The sequence below is a fragment of the Salvelinus alpinus genome, chromosome 30 (assembly GCF_045679555.1).
Source record: "Salvelinus alpinus chromosome 30, SLU_Salpinus.1, whole genome shotgun sequence".
NCBI lineage: Eukaryota > Metazoa > Chordata > Actinopteri > Salmoniformes > Salmonidae > Salvelinus > Salvelinus alpinus.
This window is the reverse complement of record NC_092115.1, coordinates 34,980,533-35,004,307: the sequence shown is the minus strand read 5'-3', so window position 1 is coordinate 35,004,307 and position 23,775 is coordinate 34,980,533. Positions and strand designations below refer to the sequence as shown.

The following is a 23,775-nucleotide window of genomic DNA, read 5'->3' as shown; positions in this document are numbered from 1 at the left end:
ATTATCCTTGAGACATTGTTACCTACAAGGATATACAATCACATTGAAAAGTGTTAATTCAATAAAATGTGAATGTTATAATGGTGCATTGCGCTACTGCTGCTATTTCCCCGACCTTAAAATGGCTATTACAGGCGTGCACCTAGCAATTTCCACAGGACCTGACACAGATCAATACAAAACACTCACCAGAAAACCTTTTGGTATCAGAATCAGTTCTAGACATGGCGGAAATAGGACTTCTTTCTCACTGTTGCCATTACTCCAAACTAACGGATTAAAGCGGTCTACTTCTGCCATGTGCATTTGCGTCATTATCCTAGTTTATTGACATTTTAGTCATTTAGAAGACGCTTCCCCCCCCAGAGTATCTGTTTAACGTATTATACGTTGTTTATTGTTCAGCTGGAGAACCTGCAGAAGAGGATCTACCAGCTAGAAGAACAACTCCACAGTGAGATGCAGCTGAAGGACGAAATGGAGCAGAAGTGCAGGTATACAACCTGTCAATCAGTTCCAATAAGTTCCATCTCAAGCTAAACAAATACACAATGCTGGTTTTGAAAACAACCCGTATTTCTTTTTAAAGAACAATGCTCTTGATCTCAAGTAGTTCCTGTTTTAGAAGACCAAGCAAAGCAATTTAAGGTGCAACTCTGTGTCTGTCTTTAGGACCTCGAACACAAAGCTTGACAAGATCATGAAAGAGCTGGACGAGGAGGTGAGTGAATATCTCGGATTCTGCAACATATGAAGGCGAATGGATAATAACGATCTACAGTAGTCTGCAAAATGGGTTTAAAAAAACAACACAATATAGGGCCTAAATGCTCTGTACTTTGAGGACTTACTCCTGTCCTCCCTCCCCTCCCAGGGCAACGTGAGGAAGGGTGTAGAGGCCAGCATGTCCCTGCTGGAGAAAGACAAGATGATGACCCAGCACCGAGCCACCGAGTACCAAAGAAAGGCCGACCAGGAGGCCGAGAAGAGACGCAACTTGGAGAACGAGGGTAAGGATGGTTTTTGTCCTCTCTCATTCACCCGATCATTTAATCTCTTTTCAATCTCCCCGTTTTAGTCCAAACCTCTGTTTATAATCGTGTCTATAACATGTGTTTTTAACACTGATTATTAACAAATATGATCATAGGCATGTACAGTATTACAGTACTTTACATGTTCTTAAAGCAGAATGTATACAAGTGGTTTGGCCATTATATTGACAGGGTTTGTACAGGGTTAATGCTACAGTATAATCCATGATGAGATCTCTCCCCAGGGCTGTAGTGGTTAGCGCGTTGGGCCGGTAACCGAAAGGTCGCTGGTTCGAATACCCGCGCCGGCAAGGTTAAAAATCTGTTTAGGTGCTCTTGAGCAAGGCACATAACCCTAATTTTCTCCAGGGGCGCCGTACTACTATGGCTGACCCTGTAAAACGACACATTTCACTGCACCCGTCCGGTGTATGTGACAATGCATATATATTTTTGTAGCATCCCTCTCCTCCCTGATGTTAGGGAGCGTCCCAAAATGGCACCCTGTTCCATATAAAGTGGACTACGTTTGACCGGGGCCCGTAGGGAATAGGGCGCCATTTAGGGCGTAGCCTTGATCTGGCCCGAACAGATGTTTGTCCCAACTGGATTACTACTCACCCTGGCCGAGCAAGACTAGAGCTGCTTGACCCGCTAGTCTGGTTGTCTGCTAACCTCTGACTAGCGGTCTTAACCCAGACACACACCATCTGAGATCCTCCCATTAACTGGGACCAGTGGCTCGATGTGAGTTCAAGCACAACCAGATCCGATACCATAAACGAAGCACTTTAAATGCAACGTGTGAGCAGGTCCCATGCACAAAAAAACTTTCTTGATAGTCAGTTTAGTGTAGCGTCATGTTTTGAAAGGGACGTTTGTGTGTGAGGATTTACTTAATCTTTGATTGACTCCTCTTACTCTCTCTCATCTCAGTGTCCACTCTGAAGGAGCAGCTTGAGGACATGAGGAAAATCTGCCAAAACTCTCAGGCCTCGAATGACAAGATCCTACAGTTGCAAAATCAGGTACAGTATCACACACACACACACACACACACACACACACACACACACACACACACACACACACACACTGCTCTCTTTGATTACCATCTACACAGCACAGGGGTCATTGTAGTTGTGAGGGGGTTGTTTGAGGTCTGTGTCAATGTAGTAGTCGGCTCATCCAATCAAAGAGTCAGAATGTCTGTCAAAGGTCAGAATCTGGGTCAACGGTACAGACAGTGAAGGGGATGTGTGAGGGATGTTAGTTTTGAGGGATGTGTGAGACGGGTCAAGGAGAGGGCAGGCCAGGTTTTAACCACAGATCAAGGATCAGATTATTCCACTCTAAATCGGAACCTTAATCATGACAAGGATGAACAATATCTGACCCGGTGTCATCACCCTATGGCACAGGTGTCAAACTCATTCCACGGGGGGCCGAGTGTCTGCGGGTTTTCGCTCCTCCCTTGTACTTGATTGATGAATTAACATCACTAATTAGTTAGGAACTCCCCACACCTGGTTGTCTAGGGCTTTATTGAAAGGAAAAACCAAAAACCTGCAGACACTAGGCCCTCTGTGGAATGAGTTTGACACCCCTGCCCTATGGCTTTGTTGCGTTACATGCATTGATGTTTATCAGCAAATTGAAGTCACTTTTTATTTTCATAGAGCAAAGTGAAAGACACTGAGGAAACAAGGCCTCAGACTGGACTGGTATAGACCTTTCAGAGAGCAGAAGTAGTCTTGGCCTATTAGGTATTACTAGAAGCGTATGAATGAATATCATTCCATTCACAACATTAGACGTCCTCCCACATGTTGGTTAAGAAACCCAACTGTCTCAATCAAACGTTCTGCAGCAACTGAGCGGATCGTCTGTGTCAGGAAGTAATATTGACTCTGAGCTTTCCTAATGTCTGTTTCCTTGACTGACAGCTGGAGGAGGCCAATGACCTGCTGCGGGCAGAGTCGGACACGGCAGCGCGGCTGAGGAAGAGCCACACAGAGATGGCCAAGTCCATGAGCCAGCTGGAGGGGCTGAACCGCGAGCTGCAGGAGAAGAGCCGTTCGTCTGACGGGGGGAGGGCCCAGCTAGAGAAGGAGCTGTTGCAGCTGCAGAGCACCCTGGACTCTGAAAGGAGGTGCTACAGCCAGGGATCAGAGGAGATCCACGAGCTGCAAGGTACCGTTTGGCTACATCCCAATTCTCCACACTTCTCCCTAAAGTGTGCACACTAATCTTTATTCTGATCCCCATTAGCCGAAAGCTACTCTTCCTAAGGTCTATACATACAACAACAAATACATAGCTAAGCACGGTCTCTTACACCAATCAAAGGCTCTTAAATCTATGTAGGGGAGTGCACCAGACAAGGAAAAGGGTGGCGATTTTGGACACTCGGGGCCCAAAGACTGCACTCATTGTTCTATGAGTAAATGTGACTATGACATGACTCTGTGTTTGAGTAAATACGAGGTGTCTGACTTGCATGTGTTAGAACTAGAATGGATGAATGTGATTGCCTACACCCATTTTAAGTTTGCTTTACAGTAATACCTCAGTCACTCTTACTTAGCTGTTCAACTAACTTCAAATGATCTGAAGTGAACTCACTCGCTATTTAAGAGACAGCTGGGGATTATAAGCTCCAGTTCTAACCATTCTCATTCATCACATTAGACATGCCCAGGCACTGCCCAAATGCCTACAGAACTCTTAGTACAGTAGGAGAGGCTTGGGGGTGAATATATCTGAGGGATTGTGTTGAAATATTGCTCTTAATTCAGACTGAATTTGAAGTGGTACAGAAGTCCACATTGACTAGAAAAATAATACTTTATTGTCCAGTGTCCTTACAGTCCAGACTTTTGTAGAGAATTAGTACAGATATGGTGCGTTTAGCACGTCGCACGAACCACTGTTTTGATGGTGACTCTCTGTGCGTCTGTAGTGCGGATGACTGGTTTTCAGGAGGACAATAAGAACTTGGAACTCAGCCTGTCCAAAGTGGAGGCGGAACGCAAGCAGGCCCAGGAGAGGAGAAACAACCTGGAGAAGGTTTGTGCCCTCCAAGTCTCTCCACACGTCACATACAAACCCATACTATGCTTTCTAATGCGAACACAAAACCTGCCGTTGATATCCAGTTACTTGTGAAGTCTGTCGTAGAAAATCACTTCAAATATAACTCTTACAAGAACTTTGTGAACTCAAATAAGATTTTTAATACAAATTGTATCACAATCTGGAATGTCCGCGGAACACACCCCGCGGCACACACACCGCGGAACACCCCCCGCGGAACCCCCTTTCCCAGAGCCTTAGCTCCTATATTTATACACACATAGCACTATGTCCATCCCTTATGCAAATGAAGTCTCCCTTCTCAAGTCATTCGCCACCACTATCCTCTAGTTCAAGCTTCCCGCTTGTTCACACCCAATAACGCCCACATCTGCTCTCAGCTAGACTACAATGGTGGCCGGACCCTCCATCCTAGTGTGTCAGCATAATGTGTCAATGTACTCTTTGTTTTGTTTGCCTTTATTGGAATCAGCAGATTCTGTCTTATAAACCTCTGTTTAGAAGCAGCTGACTATGGATCCCTCTATCTTTAGTGTGTCAGCATAATGTGTCAATGTACTCTTTGTTCAGTTTGCCTTTATTGGAATCAGCAGATTCTGTACTATACGCCTTCTTTTTAGAAGGAGCTGACTATGGGTCCTTTTTATCATTAGTGTGTCAGGTCAGCAGACCATGTGTCTCCCCCTTTCATTAATGTGTCCAATTGTCTTAGGCATATTTCTCTAGTATGTGTCTTATTGGAATTGTCAGACTATATGTCTCTTCTACCATTAGCATCCAGTTGCCTTATGTTACTACTACAATCCCCCCTCTGGGGCTATTTAGCCACATAAATGATACAAATAAGACTTTGGGATAGTAAAAGAAAATACCTATGATAAACAAGAAAATACAAAAAATAAAAACAAAGTGAAGCATATAAACCAACTAGACCAAACATCTCCAATGTGAAATAGGAGTAAAAGATCTAATCAGAAACATAAAAAAAAAAAAAAACTAACTAGACCAAACATCTCCAATTGTCATAAGAGTAATAGATCAAATTTGGTATAAAAAATATATAAGGATAAAATATTACATATTTGATGAAGCATGAGATATATCTAATTCTGTTGCTTTTTCAATGTTCTTATCTTGAGGTAGATCATTAGAGTTTATCAGAAAGTTTCAAATATCAGTAAAAACTCTCCTGACTGATGTCTCAGATTGCTTTGTTGGCACGGTGGTCTGCTTGGTAAGGGCAGTCGATGTCATCTAGTGGTAGCTACTGTGGTCGTCACAGCAGCCGCCACCCTTGTTGTTGTCACAGGTTCTTCCTGTTCAGGTGCAGGGGTAGGTCTTCACCTTCCACTGGTTCAATCTTGTTCATGATGAGCACCTACTCGTCTTTTTCTTTGATTCATGTCAGGTCACATCCTTTCGGGTCCCAAACAACTTCTCCCTTTGTTTGGTGATGTGTCCATCCACAGAGTGCAATCTCCGATAAGGGTTTGATCCTTATGATTGAGATAGACTTCAGTTCTCCTGCTTCTGTTATACATTGAGGTGGAACATAGATTCTAACCTTGTCAGTCTTTTTGGATTGTTCGGCTGATTCCATTCTTCTCTTCCTGCTCCCACCATACATCTTGATTGTGCATTAGTCTGTTGTTTCTATACTAGCATTCACTGTAGCTTCTATTATGTCAATGTCATTATTCTTTTGTTGTTCTAACATCAATTATCTGTAAAGGAGACCATTCAAAAGTTTAAAAGTCAATTGTGGGGAAATCCCCATTTTCTTCAGCTTGCAGGACTTTTCCTCCTCTTTCTTCACCTGAGGCTCCCTCCTCAGGCCGGACTTAACTTCCATCTGGAAGGTTTCAATTTTTTTTAGGGAAAAGATGTTCTCATTCTGTGCCATGTGAGGCCTCTCCTCCTCTTCTGGGTGCATTAGTCGGTGCACTTGTCGTATTTTGGCTTTCACTTGATTTGCTGTTTTCTTGGCTCCTCCCTGGCGTCTCAATCGTTTCCGCTGCTCCTGCTCCCTCCAGGCTCCCTCCTGGTGAATCAGCATCCTCAGTGTCCTCATCTCTATGTGGTTGTATCCTTCTCTCTGTTGGGACTCAGCTGCAGTGGTTCAGATGGTACCACGTCTGGCTTCTTTTCACTTGGACGGCCGTTCTTGTTGCTTTGGCCACCTCATAGGGTCCATCTCTCCTCGGTTGATCCCACTTCCTCCGGAACACTTGAACGTGGACTAGATCTCCTGGTATCACTGGGAGAAGTCCTTCTGGTCCCCTTGGATCATCAGACGTAGAACCTCTCATCCTGGCTCAGGTTTCTGCCTTCTTTCTGTGAAGCATTCATACTTAGAGACTTATGGCCTCTGTTCTAAGATTGCACCATACATCCTCTTACTTCCATCACTCATCACACAACAAACAGACATTCCAGCTGAAGCTGGCGAACCCCTCTCCTTCTGGTTTCCTAAACATAAGACTTGGAAAACAACAGACAAAACATAACAGCATTGACAATGTTATGTGTTATGCATAAATATATTCATGCAAACTGAAATCTGAGACCATGACAATTCCCACTCTCTCTTTACCTGACTCTATGCCTCCAGGATACTTTTCTGCTGGACTCCACAAAAATAAAAGCCCTAAAAAGCTTCCTCATGCTTCCACCCAGTCTTCCCCTTTCGGCCACAGGTTCTGAGAGGTGTTCCCAAATCATGTCATTTTTACTTAGTTTCCCATCTACTCCATTTCAACTGATAATCATGTGCATAACCTACAATTAACATTCTCTCTTCTTGAATTAATTCAACACTGTATATGCTTTCATATCAATCCCTTTAACATGTTTGTTTAGAGTATAATATCCTATTATCCATTCTCTTTCACATGATGTATTAAAAATAAAACAAGTAGCCTCCAAACTCAACCCAGTATGTCTATAGTGGAATCTAATCTCTCTCTCTTTCTCTCTCTGATTCCACATCCTCTGTCATGGTGTTTTCAAGCTCACCCATTATTCAGCTGGACCTTACTTCTCGTGAGACTTATGCACCCACCAAAGAGAGACATAAAGAACTTTACCACTGCAGTGTTGTAAGAAGTATACCACCAGCCTGGTGTATCTTGATGTACACTCAGTCTCCAGAATGCAGCCCAAGCCCTTCCATTTCTGGCTGTTTTTTCCTGAGGACATACACACTAACACATGGGTTATTTCCTGACAACATCAGCAAGATCACTAAATCTTAATTTTTAATAACAGCCCTATGTAACCATTCTGCCTCAAATACCTGGCCTCCTGCCACAGAAATATTCAATGATAATCAAATGATGTTCCCTACATCAACTGCTGTAAAATAACATGTAATCAGTCAAGCGTCTTCCAGTTGGAAGAATATCCAATCCTAACAAAACTATGTCATAAGTTTCTTAAACTTTTGCTCTAATGTTCAAAATGCCACCACTTATTCTTTTTACCATATCTTTAGATATGTGAATTGTTCTATTTACTTTTAGAATTGTCCCTATATTTTACACAGCCAGCTGTCTTTCCTTTTCTGTGAATTATCTCTATTTTTATACATATTTCTAGAAATAACACCCCTTTACTACCATTACCTTCATTTATAAGTCCCCTAACCCATAACTGCCATTGTTTGATACATACTTAAAACATCCTTAAGTCAATTTATATATCATTTATATCAGTCCCTCCTCAGGAACATATACACAACCTTATGTTCCTCAAAACAAAAATAAATTGACCAAACGAGAAAAAGAGAAAAAAAAATAAAATAAAATAAAAAATTATAATAATTATTGCACATGTGCAATATTATCACTATTTGTAAAGAAATGAAACCTGGAGAAAACATCCATCCGTGTCATTCTATGCCCAAGTTATTGTTGGTCTCTTTCTTCTTCATTCATGGGTATCTTCGCACAACAGACTACCTTTTTATTCAATTAAACATTACATTTTATCATTCCAATTCCAATGACATTATAAAACGAAAGAAACAAAAAACCTTTAATCTAAAATTCTGTAAGTTTTGTCAACCACCTTGTCTCAGGATTAGTTTCCAGAGCTTCCCTAGGCCTATTAACGTTAAACAGTTCTATATCCAAATAACTAAACAGTTCTTTTTGAAATACTTTTCCCAATCCAATATTCAGGATAACAGTCCTTAGTGTTTACTTTAACTCAAATTTGACCTTATCTATTCAATACACAACATCCCTTTAATAATTAACATTTATACTAAACACTTTTATTACCAGTACTATCTATTTTCCCAATAGCCCTTTTGTCTCAGTTTCTCTCATGAGTGGCCTGATAATAAAAAAATCAGTACCCCAATAACCTTAAGTCATTATTCTCCCAACAAATATAACATAATTTCAGCATGTCTTTTTTTTTTTAGATACAGTTCACAGGTCATCAGACACAGTTGTCCCTCACTATTCAGTCGATTAGGGCGGGTATGAGCTCCACACCCACTAGTGGTGATATTCTCTCCCATGCCCTAAAGCATTCTGACGTCACCTTTCATGACAACTCCCTTATTCTACTGGTGATCTCTCAGATGAATTACAGATGATGTAGTTATCAACAAAACCCTTACAGAAACCCACACTCCAATAAAACCTTTAGAAAAACTTTCAACACTTTTTATATGCAGAATGAACAAAACACATTTGTGTATTTATCCAAAGACCATAACCCCAAGGAACTGATAGTTTTACCCATGAACCCATGTTATATCAAAATAAAAATTAAAATAAACCTATTCGAATAACTTATTCAATTTAAGGGTACAACTCTTCATAATTTTCCCAGGGACATAATAGATTTTCAAAGTAATTATACAGTTTGAATAGAGTCTGGTGTCTTAAACATTTTATAAGTATATCCCACCTGTTCCAACAATTTCTAGTAAAAGGTGATCAGTCTTTCACAAGAAATTCCTAGGATTCAGGGCATTTTGAGACCATTAATATGTTTCCACTCCCCCTTTCTTTAGGAGCAACTTAAATACATTTTTCAAAAACATGTTCATCCTTTTGCATACCCAATTTGAAACTGAATTGGAAAAAACCCTTCCAATAAACCTACTAATGTATATTCATTCCCAGTACATGGTGCACTTAGTAGTAAATCATAAGCCAATAATCGCAAAGGGACTGGACTCACTCATCCAGAACTCCATGTTTTAGCCTTATCCAGATATTTTTATTTTTAAAGCGGCTGACTTTAATTAACTGCTTTCCACAGTAATGCAGTCTCCAATGACATTGTTGACCAGAGAAGATTAAAAAACCCTTTTTTTCCCTTATTCTTTCTGGAAAAGAAAGTGTACATATTGTTAATATTCACAACATTACCTTTTAGTCAGCAAACCAATAATTTTACTTATCCATAGATTTTATTCTAAAGCGTCTTTAACAGTTCCAGAGAATTGTGGTATAGAATGTCTAACAATTAAAATTCCATCGTTATTTTACTAGATGTCAAACGTGATCCAATACTTCTTCTTGACCACATATAAACTGTAATCTCTATGAAACACTCATTGTTCGCTCAGAGACTATACACCGACAAGTAAAAAATTCCATTCTCACTAACCTCAAACCAATTAGTTGTTTGTTATTTTGACAAGGAAATAAACTCTTGTATAGCGGCATTTCCTACTACCGCACTAAGTTCTAATGTCACATTACACTACCCGATATACCTATATCCAGAACAGAGAGCTATTTTCTTATTGGTTCTTAGATCTTGTCAATAGTTCTGCCAATCACCCGCACGTCTGCGAGGACTAGAGGAACCACACACACAACCTCATCGCAATGTATTTTCTGATGATAGAATGTTGACATCAGAACGCCTACAAATCGAGCTTCACATTTTGGTCCCATGCGACTATTTATTTATTTATTTTTCCTAAATACTCCCATGTATTTCTACACCTTTTATTTACTATTTTTCCGAGTTAGAGCCAATCTCCTTTCCAATTAATAATTCATTTGTCACATCACTTAATTTCTTTTATCGAAGCCTACTCTATACAGTACATACATTATTTCTGAATACTACAGCATCAACTCTACTCTGTCACAGGAGAGCTGCGCGCTCCCTCTCCTGGACGTTCTGCCTACATACACACACAACTCGTCTTTCCTTCCTAATCTTCTAGTTTTACACAGATCTACTCATTTCTTACAACATTATCATTCATCCTTTTATGTTTCATCCGTTCATTCAATCCCTTTGTTTTTACCTCAAAACAACTCAGTCTTTCTTTATTGACTTAATTCACTTCCTTCTACATAAGCCTAGACTTCTACAATATGACGAGACTACTGTCTAATCGGATCAGCTTGTCTTCATATCCTATTCAACCCCCAATACTTATCTTTTCTTCTATTCTTAGAGTAGTATTGTGGCGTGACCTACTGAATTACCAAACCCTGGTAGCTAGACAGAGCGGTTTTTTATTCGCAGGATTTCTTTTGCATTTGAACGCCGCACAATCGGGCCAACGTTTTTCCTGCACCTACTACTTCACCCATACAATCCTCCTTTCAGAGCGGAAACTATGAATATTTATTTAACTACTGATTTATGTTTTGACCGTATAAGTTACTTTTGCAGTTGAACGCCGCACAATCGGGCCAACGTTTTCCTACAACCTACCGATTTATGCTTTGACCGTATAAGTTACTTTTGCAGTTGAACGCCGCACAATCGGGCTAACGTTTTCCTACAACCTACTGTTTTATGCTTTGACTGTATAAGCTACTTTTGCAGTTGAACGCCGCACAATCGGGCTAACGTTTTCCTACAACCTACTGTTTTATGCTTTGACTGTATAAGCTACTTTTGCAGTTGAACGCCGCACAATCGGGCTAACGTTTTCCTACAACCTACTGTTTTATGCTTTGACTGTATAAGCTACTTTTGCAGTTGAACGCCGCACAATCGGGCTAACGTTTTCCTACAACCTACTGTTTTATGCTTTGACTGTATAAGCTACTTTTGCAGTTGAACGCCGCACAATCGGGCTAACGTTTTCCTACAACCTACTGTTTTATGCTTTGACTGTATAAACTACTTGTTGTAGCCCTGCGCCTGAGCCCAGCCGCTCAACTAGAGAGTACAAACAGTTGCGCCGATCAGCCCACACAAGGCTGCTCAAAATGAATGGTCCGACGAGAGGGGCAGTCCGAATCACACACACCCGACACGAGTCGCCCGCTCAGGTTGACTGAGGTGTGTTTACGCACATCCCAAAACAGATCCTGATACGGTCGAACCCGGCCAAGCAGAATCAGACGGAACAACTCCCCCAATCAAACCAGACACATGAACCTGTCTCGAGCAGTCCAACCAGAACAAATGCCCGCTCCCCCCAGCCAAACACCCGACACAATCAAAGTTCACAGTTCCAGTTCACTCAATCTCTAGACATGCGCATTCATACAAAACCCAAACTCACACATGCATGCACATTTATTTGAATTCAAAAGTTCTTTCGTTTTTATCGTTTTTAGGAAATTTGAGAGAGAGACCTACATGACATTCCTCCCGCTGAGACAGGACTCTGAAGCAATCTACACAAACATTTCAACTATTGTAAGAACTTGCTTACCGTATATAGTTGGGTGGCCACCTCTGTTTGCTTAGATTGTCCAAAGAACCCATCATCAGCCAAGAACGTCCCAGTCCCTATCAGCTCCTGGCATGCTCGCCAATTATGTCGTAGAAAATCACTTCAAATATAACTCTTACAAGAACTTTGTGAACTCAAATAAGATTTTTAATACAAATTGTATCACAATCTGGAATGTCCGCGGAACACACCCCGCGGCACACACACCGCGGAACACCCCCCGCGGAACCCCCTTTCCCAGAGCCTTAGCTCCTATATTTATACACACATAGCACTATGTCCATCCCTTATGCAAATGAAGTCTCCCTTCTCAAGTCATTCGCCACCACTATCCTCTAGTTCAAGCTTCCCGCTTGTTCACACCCAATAACGCCCACATCTGCTCTCAGCTAGACTACAATGGTGGCCGGACCCTCCATCCTAGTGTGTCAGCATAATGTGTCAATGTACTCTTTGTTTTGTTTGCCTTTATTGGAATCAGCAGATTCTGTCTTATAAACCTCTGTTTAGAAGCAGCTGACTATGGATCCCTCTATCTTTAGTGTGTCAGCATAATGTGTCAATGTACTCTTTGTTCAGTTTGCCTTTATTGGAATCAGCAGATTCTGTACTATACGCCTTCTTTTTAGAAGGAGCTGACTATGGGTCCTTTTTATCATTAGTGTGTCAGGTCAGCAGACCATGTGTCTCCCCCTTTCATTAATGTGTCCAATTGTCTTAGGCATATTTCTCTAGTATGTGTCTTATTGGAATTGTCAGACTATATGTCTCTTCTACCATTAGCATCCAGTTGCCTTATGTTACTACTACAAGTCCACCTACTGTCAGTAGGGGTCCAAATCGAAGTATAAAAAATAAAACAGCTGTGCTCCTTATTAGCTATTTTCTTTTCCATTTTAAAGTAAATCAAACATTTAGACGAATAAAAACATCTTACGGTGGGATAACCGAATGTACATCTAACTGGTATTTTAGTCCCCTTATTCCCAGTGTCTCTCCCATAAAGATCAGCAGAATGAATGTTTTCCTGATCAAGATGGACATGCTGCTAGTATGCAAATGTCCATTCTAGGGATTCGTTATGTAATTCAGTGTTGTCTCCCAACAGGAGAAGAACAACCTGGAGATTGACCTGAACTACAAGCTGAAGACTCTGCAGCAACGTTTGGACCAGGAACACACAGAACACAGAGTGACACGGGCCCAGCTCACTGACAAATACGAGTCCATTGAAGAGGCCAAGTCAGCTGCCATGCATGGTATTTCTGAGCCTGTGTTGGAGCACACCCTCCCCACCACTACCATTTGTCTCCTTTTTCTGTCTGTCTCTCTTTTTCTCTCCCCCCCCCACCTACACCACTCATACCCAGGGGGCACTGGATGGATAGGGGCGGAATTCAGGGAATGTACTCCGCTCCCCTCCATGTGGCATGTCGAGACTTTACCCCCCTACGTATTAAAAGCTGGACCACATCCCACCTTCCAAAAACAGAAATGACTGAGACTAGCACTGTTTGAAGCAACATTTACTTGTCTTCTAGCAGTTGTTTCAGTCCTGACCTTTTCGATGTAGTTTATTTGAAATGACTGAGCACAAATGTCCTATTCAATCTGTCGGTGAGATCCTCCATAGAATAACGGATGGATAGTTGCAACTGAGTGACACATCTTCCTTCCTTTCTTCCCTCCAGCGGTGCAGCAGAAGGTGTCGGAGGAGAGCGGGGCGAGGATGCGAGCGGAGAGCAGGGTGGTGGAGGTGGAGAAGCAGTGCTCCATGCTGGAGTTTGACCTCAAGCAGTCCGTGCAGAAGATGGAGCAGCTGATGAAGCAGAAGGAGAGGCTGGAGGACGAGGTGAGCACCACCGGATGTTAACTCGTACTGTCTGGGGTGGATGCCCACGGTCACGTGCTTAAAACCTTCAACTTTGCATCTCTCGTTCAACCGTCAGACTTATCAAACGTCAGTCATGAATTGTTACTAATGGCAAATTTCACAGTAGTTAGGATTCAGGCCCACTGTGAACGTTGGCGATTTTATTTTGTACTTTTTAACCCAAGACGAAATCTCCTGGTATAACCTGTGTAGTTAGGACATACTGTTTCTTTTGTGTCCTAACACATGGGGTTCCCTCCCCCTTTCCTCTCAGGTGAAAGGTCTACGGATGCAGCTGGAGCAGGAGTCCAGTAAAAGGCTGCTGGCCCAGAACGAGCTGAAGTGCCGCTCGCAGGAGGCCGACCGGCTTAAGAGCTCGGAGAAGCAGCTGAAGCAGGAGATCAACACGGCACTAGAGAGCAAACGGTCGCTCGAGTTCCAGCTCGCACAGCTCACTAAGTGAGAATACCCTCCAAACTAGTCACATGTTGTCACAGCCCACCACAGTTTGACTTACCCCAAATAATAGAGTATGTCGAGTTTACCACTAGTCCCTTATACAAGGGTCAGAGATCTTTTCATCCCCCTAATGTTTATTATAGTTGGGATGGGGGTTGGGTGATCTGATCCTAGATCTGTGGGTAACTTCTAGCTGGATTCTCAACAGGCCCACATTGAGCATCGTCTCAATGCATGTTACCTCCCTTCCAAATGAGTGCATTACCTGTCAGCCACACTTATCGGTCTTCATTAGCTCAACTCTATTCTGAAAGTCTAATATTCTGTGATAGTCTTTAGCTTGACGTTTTTCCTTCCTGCAGCTAGCTAATACTGCTTTGGGAGTCAAGACGTTAAATGGCCCTAAAATTGGTTGTTATTCCAGTAAAAAGGCTCTTATTCCAGCTTAGGGGGTAACTGTGGCAAAGCTGCCCTCTGACAATGTTTACACCACAGGATTAAGGATTAGCCTGCAGTCCAGCTCCTCCCACCAGACCAGACTGACTGGACTGTTAATCTGGCTGCAGCGCGCTCTGTAGGTTTCTGCCTACGGAGCTCTGCAAGGAGTGGTGGTGGTATTCCCCAGCTAATTACAGCCCTGGCACATACTGGATAGTAGAGTGTCATTAGGTTCATAATCTATACACACGTTTTGTGGCTGAAAAGTTTGATCGCTTCTTGATGATTTTATCTGAATTTCCCTTTCAACACTGATTTGGTTGTTTTGAAACTCCAATATGTTAATCATGTGGTTTGTGTGTCTGTCTTCCAGGCAGTACAGGGGCAACGAGGGACAGATGAGGGAACTTCAGGACCAGCTTGAGGCCGAACAGTATTTTTCAGTGAGTAGGACCCATCTACCCCACTCTCCGATAAACTGGCTCAGTGGCTAACTTAATTGCCATATCTCCTCTCTCTACCCCCCCAGACGCTTTATAAAACTCAGGTGAAGGAACTGAAAGAGGATATTGAGGAGAGGAACCGGCAGGTCCAGGAAGCTCACAAGAAGGTGCAGGAGCTGCACAGCGAAAGGTAACAAATCAGAAAATGGAAACCGTTAAAAATCTGGCATTTGTCAATGTAGCAAGAATGTGTATTGTAGTCATACGTTGTACTTCAAATATGGGGTGCATCTTTTTTCGACCACTCTACTTTCAAATCTCCACGCAGAGTGATTTATTATTCCATTTTTTAAACCATGTGTGTCCATCCTCCCTCCCACCAGGGACTCCCTGTTGGCCCAGCTGGATCTGACAGTGACCAAGGCGGAGTCGGAGCAGCTGGCCAGGGCGCTCCAGGAGGAGCAATACTTTGAGCTGAGCCAGGAGAACAAGAAGGCCACGGCCAGACACAAGCAGGAGGGCACCGAGAAGGATGCCACCATCGCACGGGTCAGTTACAGCGTGCCTCAATACACACCGCTCTCCTGGATTGTAAATTAATGTCAGGGAAAATGTATCTACCCAGAGGAAACAACAGCTTGGTATACTTTCAATATCGGGATATTTAATTATTGTTTTTGTGTGTCTCAGGCAGCTGTAGAACACCTACATTTAAACCTCTGAATGCATCTCTCCCCAGCTTGAGGATTCCAACAAAACCCTGACCAAAGATGTGGAGAACCTCAGCAAGGAGAAGGCCGAGCTGAACAATAAGCTTGGCATTCAGGAGGAAGGTAGCGCCAAGACTCAATTTTCATAATTTGGTCTAATTACTATATTCTAAGTCTATGGGTAAGGTCAACATAGGCCCTTATATGTCCGCGATGGGTCAGTTAGATCCCTGTAGGACTGTCTAGTTTCCTCAGGCTGTACCCTTCTCTCCTGCAGAGTATGCCTCCCAGAAAGAGGAGATTACAAACACAATCAAGGCCAACTACGAGAAGGTTCTCAGCACAGAGCGCACACTCAAGACTCAGGTGAAGACACTTCAACCTTACACGGCAATTTACATTACAGAACGCTACATCAATAGTTATGAGCTCCTTATTTACATCCAAACACCTCAATCACAGGCGGTGAACAAGCTGGCAGAGATCATGAACAGGAAGGATATGAAGCTGGACACCAAGAAGAAGGGCAACACGACCGACCTGAGGAAGAAGGAGAAGGAGAACCGCAAGCTGCAGCTTGAACTCAAACAGGAGAAGGACAAGTTCAACCACATGGCCATTAAGAACCAGAAGGAGCTCAGTGAGATGCAGGCGGTCAGTAACACATTATCAGTCAATTTAACAGTCGGGTCAAATTGGTCTGAAAATCATCTGACGATGATCATGGGAACCTTTTAATTAATAGTATGCTTTAAAATAGGACAAAAAAGCACCCTTTTTAGGTAAAAGAGTGAGGTAATTGGACAGTTAGGAAGATTTAGTAAAATACATTCCTAATTTAGAACAGAGCTAAAAGTCAATAGTGAAAGGCAGTGCTACATTTCTCCTTGACGGTACTTCTGATCTTCCCTAAAGTGACTGCATATTCATTGTTTGCCTCTCCTCTTCTACAACAGCAACTGTCCGAGGAGTGCACGTACCGCAATGAGCTGCAGATGCAGCTGGACAGCAAGGAGAGTGACATCGAGCAGCTGAGGGAGAAGCTCAACGACCTGCAGCTGCGCATGGACAACTCCAGCGTCACCAGCCTGCAGATGGACGAGACGGACAGCAACATCGCCGGTAAGTTCACCGCGCGGGTCGGCTAACCGAGGGCAGCTGTGTCAAAGGACAGGCTAGGCCAAACATCCTCAAACCCTGTTCGTGATGAGCCACAGCACACATGATTCAGCGAATGTGGGATGATGCTAATCTGGGACAAAAATCTACAGTACTACAGCTCTCAATGAGCAGGATTTTGGATCACTGAACTAGATGTTTGGTCCATCAGGCTAGCTTTAATGATCCAACACGAACCCTGGCATGATTTAAATCTTATCAATCCTAGCCATTCCAAGTTATTAAACCATTCCATGACTGGTTGAGCTATGACAGTATTGTTCTGAAGCAGTGAAGTACCTAGAGTGCATTCGGAAAGTATTCAGACCCCACATTGTAAGTATCACATATACAGTTGAAGTTGGAAGTTTACATATACTTAGGTTGGAGTCATTAAAACTAGTTTTTCAACCACCACAAATTTCTTTTTAACAAACTATAGTTTTGGCAAGTCGGTTAGGACATCTACTTTGTGCATAATTTTTCAGATTATTTCACTTATAATTCACTGTAATCACAATTCCAGTGGGTCAGAAGTTGACATACAATACACAAAGTTGACTGTGCCTTTAAACAGCTTGGAAAATTCTAGAAAATTATGTCATGGCTTTAGAAGCTTCTGATAGGCTAATTGACATAATTTGAGTCAATTAGAGGTGTACCTGTGGATGTATTTCAAGGCCTACCTTCAAACTCAGTGCCTCTTTGCTTGACATCATGGGAAAATCAAAAGAAATCAGCCAAGACCTCAGAAAACAATTGTAGACCTCCACAAGTGTGGTTCATGCTTGGGAGCAATTTCCAAACGCCTGAAGGTACCATGTTCATCTGTACAAACAATAGTACGCAAATATAAACACCATGGAACCACGCAACATACTTTGGTGTGAAAGGTGCAAATCAATCCCAGAACAACAGCAAAGGACCTTGTGAAGATGGTACAAAGGTATGTATATCCACAGTAAAACGAGTCCTATATCGACATAACCTGAAAGGCCGCTCAGCAAGGAAGAAGCCACTGATCCAAAACCGCCGTAAAAAAGACTACGGTTTGCAATTGCACATAGGGACAAAGATCGTACTTTTAGGAGAAATGTCTTCTGGTCTGATGAAACAAAATTAGAACTGTTTGGCCATAATGACCATCATTATGTTTGGAGGAACAAGGGGGAGGCTTGCAAGCCGAAGAACACCATCCCAACTGTAAAGCACGGGGGTGGCAGCATCATGTTGTGGGGGTGCTTTGCTGCACGAGGGACTGGTGCACTTCACAAAATAGATGGCATCATGAGGAAGAGAAAATATGTGGATATATTGAAGCAACATCTCAAGACATCAGTCAGAAAGTTAAAGCTTGGTCGCAAATGGGTCTTCCAAATGAACAATGACCCCAAGCATACTTCCAAAGTTGTGGCAAAATGGCTTAAGGACAACAAAGTCAAGGTATTGGAGTGGCCATCACAAAGACCTCAATCCTATAGAAAATGTGTGGGTAGAACTGAAAAAGCGTGTGCGAGCAAGGAGGCCTACAAACCTCACTCAGTTACACCAGCTCTGTTAGGAGGAATGGGCCAAAATTCACCCAACTTATTGTGGAAGGCTACCCAAAACGTTTGACCCAAGTTAAACAATTTAAAGGCAATGCTACCAAATACTAATTGAGTGTAACTTCTGACCCACTGGGAATGTGATGAAGGAAATTAAAGCTGAAATAAATCATTCCCTCTATTTTTCTGACATGTCACATTCTTAAAATAGTGGTGATCCTAACTGACCTAAAACGGGGAATTTTTACTAAGATTAAATGTCAGGAATTGTGGAAAAACTGAGTTTAAATGTATTTGGCTAAGGTGTATGTAAACTTCTGACTTCAACTGTACATAAGTATTCAGACCCTCTACTCAGTACTTTGTTGAAGCACCTTTGGCAGCGATTACAGCCTCGAGTGTTCTTGGATATGACGCTACAAGCTTGGCACACCTGTATTTGGGGAGTTTCTTCCATTCTTCTCTGCAGATGCTCTCAAGCTCTGTCATGTTAGATGGGGAGCGTCGCGACACAGCTATTTTCAGGTCTCATGAGATGTTTGACCGGGTTTAAGTCCGGCCTCTGGTTGGGCCACTCAAGGACATTCAGAGACTTGTCCCGAAGCCACTCCTGCGTTGTCTTGGCTGTGTGCTTAGGGTTGTTGTCCTGTTGGAAGGTGAACCTTAACCCCAGTCTGAGGTCCTGAGCACTCTGGAGCAGGTTTTCATCAAGGATCTATCTGTACTTTGCTCCGTTCATCTGTCCCTAGCTCTTGACTAGTCTCCCAGTCCTTGCCCCTGAAAAACATCCCCAAGGAGTTCAATCTTGGTTTCATCAGACAAGATCATCTTGTTTCTCATGGTCAGAGAGTCCTTTTGGCAAACTCCCAAGTGGGTTGTCATGTGCCTTTTACTGGTCACTACCATAAAGGCCTAATTGGTGGAGTGCTGCAGAGATGGTTGACCTTCTGCAAGGTTCTCCCATCTCCACAGAGGAACTCTGCAGCTCTGTCAGTGACCATTGGGTTCTTGGTCACCTCCCTGACCAAGGCCCTTCTCTCTCGATTGCTCAGTTTGGCCGAGCGGCCAGCTCTTGGTGATTTACAAACTTCTTCCATTTAAGAATGATGGAGACCACTGTTCTTGGGGACCTTCAGTGCTGCAGACATTTTTTGGTACCCTTCCCCAGATCTGTGCCTCGACACAATACTGTCTCGGAGCTCTGTGGTCAATTCCTTCAACATCATGGCTTGTTTTTTTCTTCTCTGACATGCACTGTCATCTGTGGGACCTTATATAGACAGCTGTGTGCCTTTCCAATTCATGTCCAATCAATTGAATTTAACACAGGTGGACAATCAAGTTGTAGAAACATCTCACGGGTGAATGGAAACAGGATGCACCTGACCTTAATTTCGAGTCTCTTAGCAAAGTGTCTGAATAGTTATGTAAATAAGGTATTTCTGTTTTTAATTTTTATATGTGCAAAAAAATCTAAAAACCTATTTTCGTTTTGGGGTATTGTGTGTAGTTTGAGAAACAAATATTTAATCCAATTTAGAATAAGGCTGTAACGTAACCAAGTGGTAAAAGTCAAGGGGTCTGAGTACTTTCCGAATGCACTGCATAGGAGAATGCTGATTTTCATATTTCCTAACTCAGTCCATTTTAAATGACTGTTTTTCTTTGGAGACCTATCAACAATGTTTGCTGTACATTGAATGCCTGATGTGCCTGTGGTTAAAGTCCTCTCTCATCTCTTATTCCCCCATCTCCAGTTGGTTCTCCTTGCTCTCCTCCCTATCTTTGTATCTTCTATTCTTTTCCTTCTGTGAGTAACTCGGAGTTGTGGAACCCAATTGTGCCTGGCCTAGGCTGTACTACTGTATGTCTTTTGCCTCCCTTGTGTTTTTGTTTTTTGGGTGAGAAAGGTATCCGTCCTTCTTGTATGCTCTCACCAACACTTTTGAAAGGCCATTCCGAGTGACAGAAGGAGCAGTTATAGCCCCTTTTAGGGTGTTTTAAGCAAGTTGGCTTTTTTTGAACCAAGTTGTGCCATGCTGGGGGCATGTTCATGTACTAACCGTGAATCATAATTCACATAAGCCATTTGTAGGGGCAACTTAACCATTTACAGTATAGAACTTCATTTAACATTATTTCAGTACAAATTCTATCTGTAACCTATAAATGAGTCTTCTGTAGGTAATCAGTTTCGATGTTGTCAGCTGTACATTTATTTTGCGGCAGGGCAAGCGATCATAAAATCTGAGTGACTCCTAAAGTGACTACTGTAACACTAGACTACAACAGCACTGTGTGGTTTAACCCATCACTCTGAGCACCTTTCAAAACGTGTCTGGAAACCATGATCCACTCCCTTCCTTTTGAGCCCCTGTCCCTTGTGCTTCAAACAAACACTCCTTTTTTTTTTTTAAGTTTTGTTTTGGCATGTTCACCTCAGAACAGAAGCGACTCCTTTTCAGAGTCAAGGAACTCTCACACACTTGTAGTTGAGCTTTTAATCAATTCACTGTTCTTTTGTAGCTTGTGTTGTGCCAAAGCATGCTCCTTGTGTCGAGTCGGTAAAACTTTAACATAATGGAAGGATATTCCCAACGATATACAGTTCCCTGCTATGTGACGGTAGACTGAGGCATCAGAAGCCCCACGTTGAATGGACAGATCCATAGAATTATAATTGATAAGTGACTTATAATTCTATGGCTAGAATGGCCATGCTTGTCAGCCGTTGACAAGTAGAAAATAATTGTACAACACACATCTATCTAGACCACCATGGAGTTTAAGCTAGTCCATGATATCTAACTGGCTGGAAAAATAACGTGGATATGACATGCTTTAGTAAAGACATTTATACTCTCCTATATATCCCTTTTAATTAATGCTCCCTTATGCATGGGATCTAAAACTAATGAGCTTGAAGTAAATGCATGGGATATTGTAACTCTGTCGGTCACATACTATTGTATACTACAGTTATTTTGAAGTCCGGGCAGAGAAATTATCAGTGAGTTGAACTTGAAATGAAATAAGTTATTATGGCCCGGCCTTGTCACATTACTTTTTTTGTTCTTCCCCCAGCTGAGTTTGAATTGAATCACTGCATGGTGTTTTGGGGACAGTGTTACCCACAGGCTTGGTTTTCATTTGTGTCTATCTTGTGTCTGTGTAGAATCCAGACTGGAAGGGTGGCTGTCCATTCCTAATAAACCTAATATCAAACGATATGGCTGGAAGAAGCAGGTATGTCACCTGGACGCTTTTTAATCGATTTCCTGACATTACTGATTCATGTTAAATGGCACAGTACGGGTCGTACTGATGGTGCTGCCTAGTGCCTACTCCTTTGGGCCAACATGATTCTTCTTAACATTATTTCTCGATTCTATTTTTCCTTAGTATGTGGTGGTGAGCAGCAAGAAGATTCTGTTCTACAACGATGAACAGGACAAAGAACAGTCCAACCCCTCCATGGTACTAGATATCGAGTAAGTACCCTTGTTCTGTGGATTTCGTTTTTTTTCCATTGAACTTTCTTTACACTCGCCATCTGTTTTAACACTGACAGAATATCACCATCTTAGATGAGTTTGTTTTATGTGAAGATTATTGCTTGGGTTGTAAGAGCTTGTGTAACAGTGTCTGAGACGGTGTATTCTGATCCCCCAATAATCACACGTTGCTTGTTGTTCTGTGCAGCAAACTGTTCCACGTGCGTCCAGTCACCCAGGGTGATGTGTACCGAGCAGAGACCGAGGAGATCCCCAGGATATTCCAGGTAGGAAGGAAACTTCTGACCTGACCAATCGACCTTCTGACCCATTGTCTTACGTTAGAAAGCACGGAGGCCGTCTGCACTGCTGGTTCGTGGCAACGCGTTCGCGTTAGAATGACCCCATCGGTCGGAAGACGATGCCTTCTGACCTAAACCAATCAAGTTAACCAGCTCAGTATTTTTAGGTCTACAATCACCTTACTTGCCCATTCTCAAACAAGTTCTCAGTCTGTCAGAATTAGACGTTCATCCATGTTTCTCAAACGTCAAATTTCGAAGTGTTTGGTTACTTCTCTGTATCGTTCCAAGGTTAAGATAAGGCATGAACTCAGAATGGTTATGGTTTGGGATAGGCTTAAAACACATATGAAAAAAACTTCCTATCGCTGGATTCGAACATGCAACCTTTGGAACTATAGGCAGATGCTTACACCCATCCCTGTCCACAACATCCAAGCAAAACCAAAACCTACTTAAAGGTATCACTCACTGTTGACCCCTAGTGGGCAGTTTCCACATCTCCTGACATCCTCAGACATGGATAGACTTCGAATACTGGGTGACCTGCCTGCTCAAACAGATGATTACAATCCCATTGTAGATTTTGACACCTGTCTTGAGTGCACTCCAGTAGACTCCTTTTTTACCCCAGAGAGACTTTCAATTAGATTTTCTGATTCAGTAGTATACAACCCTAAAAGCCCTGCTTCAAACTATCCCTTTTATAAAAATGTTTTGAAGAGACTCTTACTCTCTCGTCTCCCCCCTTTAGATCCTGTATGCCAATGAGGGGGAGTGCAGGAAGGAGGCGGACATGGAGACGATCTCGCAGGGCGACAAGACCAACTGTCTGCCCCACAAAGGTCATGAGTTCATCCCCACGCTTTACCACTTCCCCACAAACTGCGAGGCCTGTGCCAAGCCCCTGTGGAATGTCTTCAAGCCCCCACCTGCCCTGGAGTGCCGCCGCTGCCACGTCAAGTGCCACCAGGACCACCTCGACAAGAAGGAGGACGTCATTGCACCCTGCAAAGGTACGGTCGCGGAGTTTAGGTTCGACTGACGAAACCTAAATCAGTGGTGAAAGGGGGGAAAAATATACTTTAAAAATTACAACTGCTTGAGCCTGGTTTTCGGCACTAAAATAAAGGAGACAAAGAAAAACGGGTTGAATTGAATATAATATAACTTGATTTGGCTTTCGTTAAGGGGTAAGTGCGGACTTCCTGAGTTTGTGTTCTCAGTGTTCTGCTTTTGTCTCCTCTAACCCACCTCTAACAGTGAACTACGACGTGACCTCTGCCCGGCACATGCTCTTGCTAGCCCTGACCCAAGACGAGCAGAAGAAATGGATCGGCCACCTGGGCAAGAAGATCCCCAAAACACCGCCCTCCTCCTTCCTGAGGGCGTCGCCCCGCACCATGTCCACGCGCCCCGCACCCAACCAGTCCTTCCGCAAGAACCCCAAAAGCATCACAGGGAAGCCAAGGTAACCTTACATACTCTCTGGGCCTGAAAAGGCTTCCTTTTATAAAGTTGTGCACTACAGTTGTCCAGAGAA

At 42.8% G+C, this 23,775-nt stretch overlaps 1 protein-coding gene across 6 annotated transcripts in view; it reads left to right on the top strand.

Moving 5' to 3' along the window:
• The window catches only part of LOC139560408 (rho-associated protein kinase 1-like), a 78,781-nt gene that overhangs the window by 52,616 nt on the left and 2,390 nt on the right, over positions 1–23,775 (top strand). For 5 of the 6 annotated variants that reach the window (XM_071377145.1, XM_071377144.1, XM_071377147.1 and 2 more), the window contains exons 12-32: positions 406–494; positions 673–721; positions 875–1,010; positions 1,971–2,062; positions 2,981–3,227; positions 3,997–4,103; positions 12,917–13,067; positions 13,500–13,660; positions 13,956–14,140; positions 14,952–15,021; positions 15,108–15,211; positions 15,405–15,570; positions 15,761–15,854; positions 16,009–16,097; positions 16,194–16,385; positions 16,688–16,853; positions 21,612–21,682; positions 21,839–21,927; positions 22,139–22,217; positions 22,987–23,248; positions 23,496–23,703. In XM_071377145.1, the coding sequence (XP_071233246.1) occupies positions 406–494; positions 673–721; positions 875–1,010; positions 1,971–2,062; positions 2,981–3,227; positions 3,997–4,103; positions 12,917–13,067; positions 13,500–13,660; positions 13,956–14,140; positions 14,952–15,021; positions 15,108–15,211; positions 15,405–15,570; positions 15,761–15,854; positions 16,009–16,097; positions 16,194–16,385; positions 16,688–16,853; positions 21,612–21,682; positions 21,839–21,927; positions 22,139–22,217; positions 22,987–23,248; positions 23,496–23,703 (2,807 nt within the window). Of the gene's footprint in view, positions 1–405; positions 495–672; positions 722–874; positions 1,011–1,970; positions 2,063–2,980; positions 3,228–3,996; positions 4,104–12,916; positions 13,068–13,499; positions 13,661–13,955; positions 14,141–14,951; positions 15,022–15,107; positions 15,212–15,404; positions 15,571–15,760; positions 15,855–16,008; positions 16,098–16,193; positions 16,386–16,687; positions 16,854–20,193; positions 20,247–21,611; positions 21,683–21,838; positions 21,928–22,138; positions 22,218–22,986; positions 23,249–23,495; positions 23,704–23,775 lie in introns of those variants that run through there. The other variant, XM_071377149.1, reaches the window with a different exon arrangement.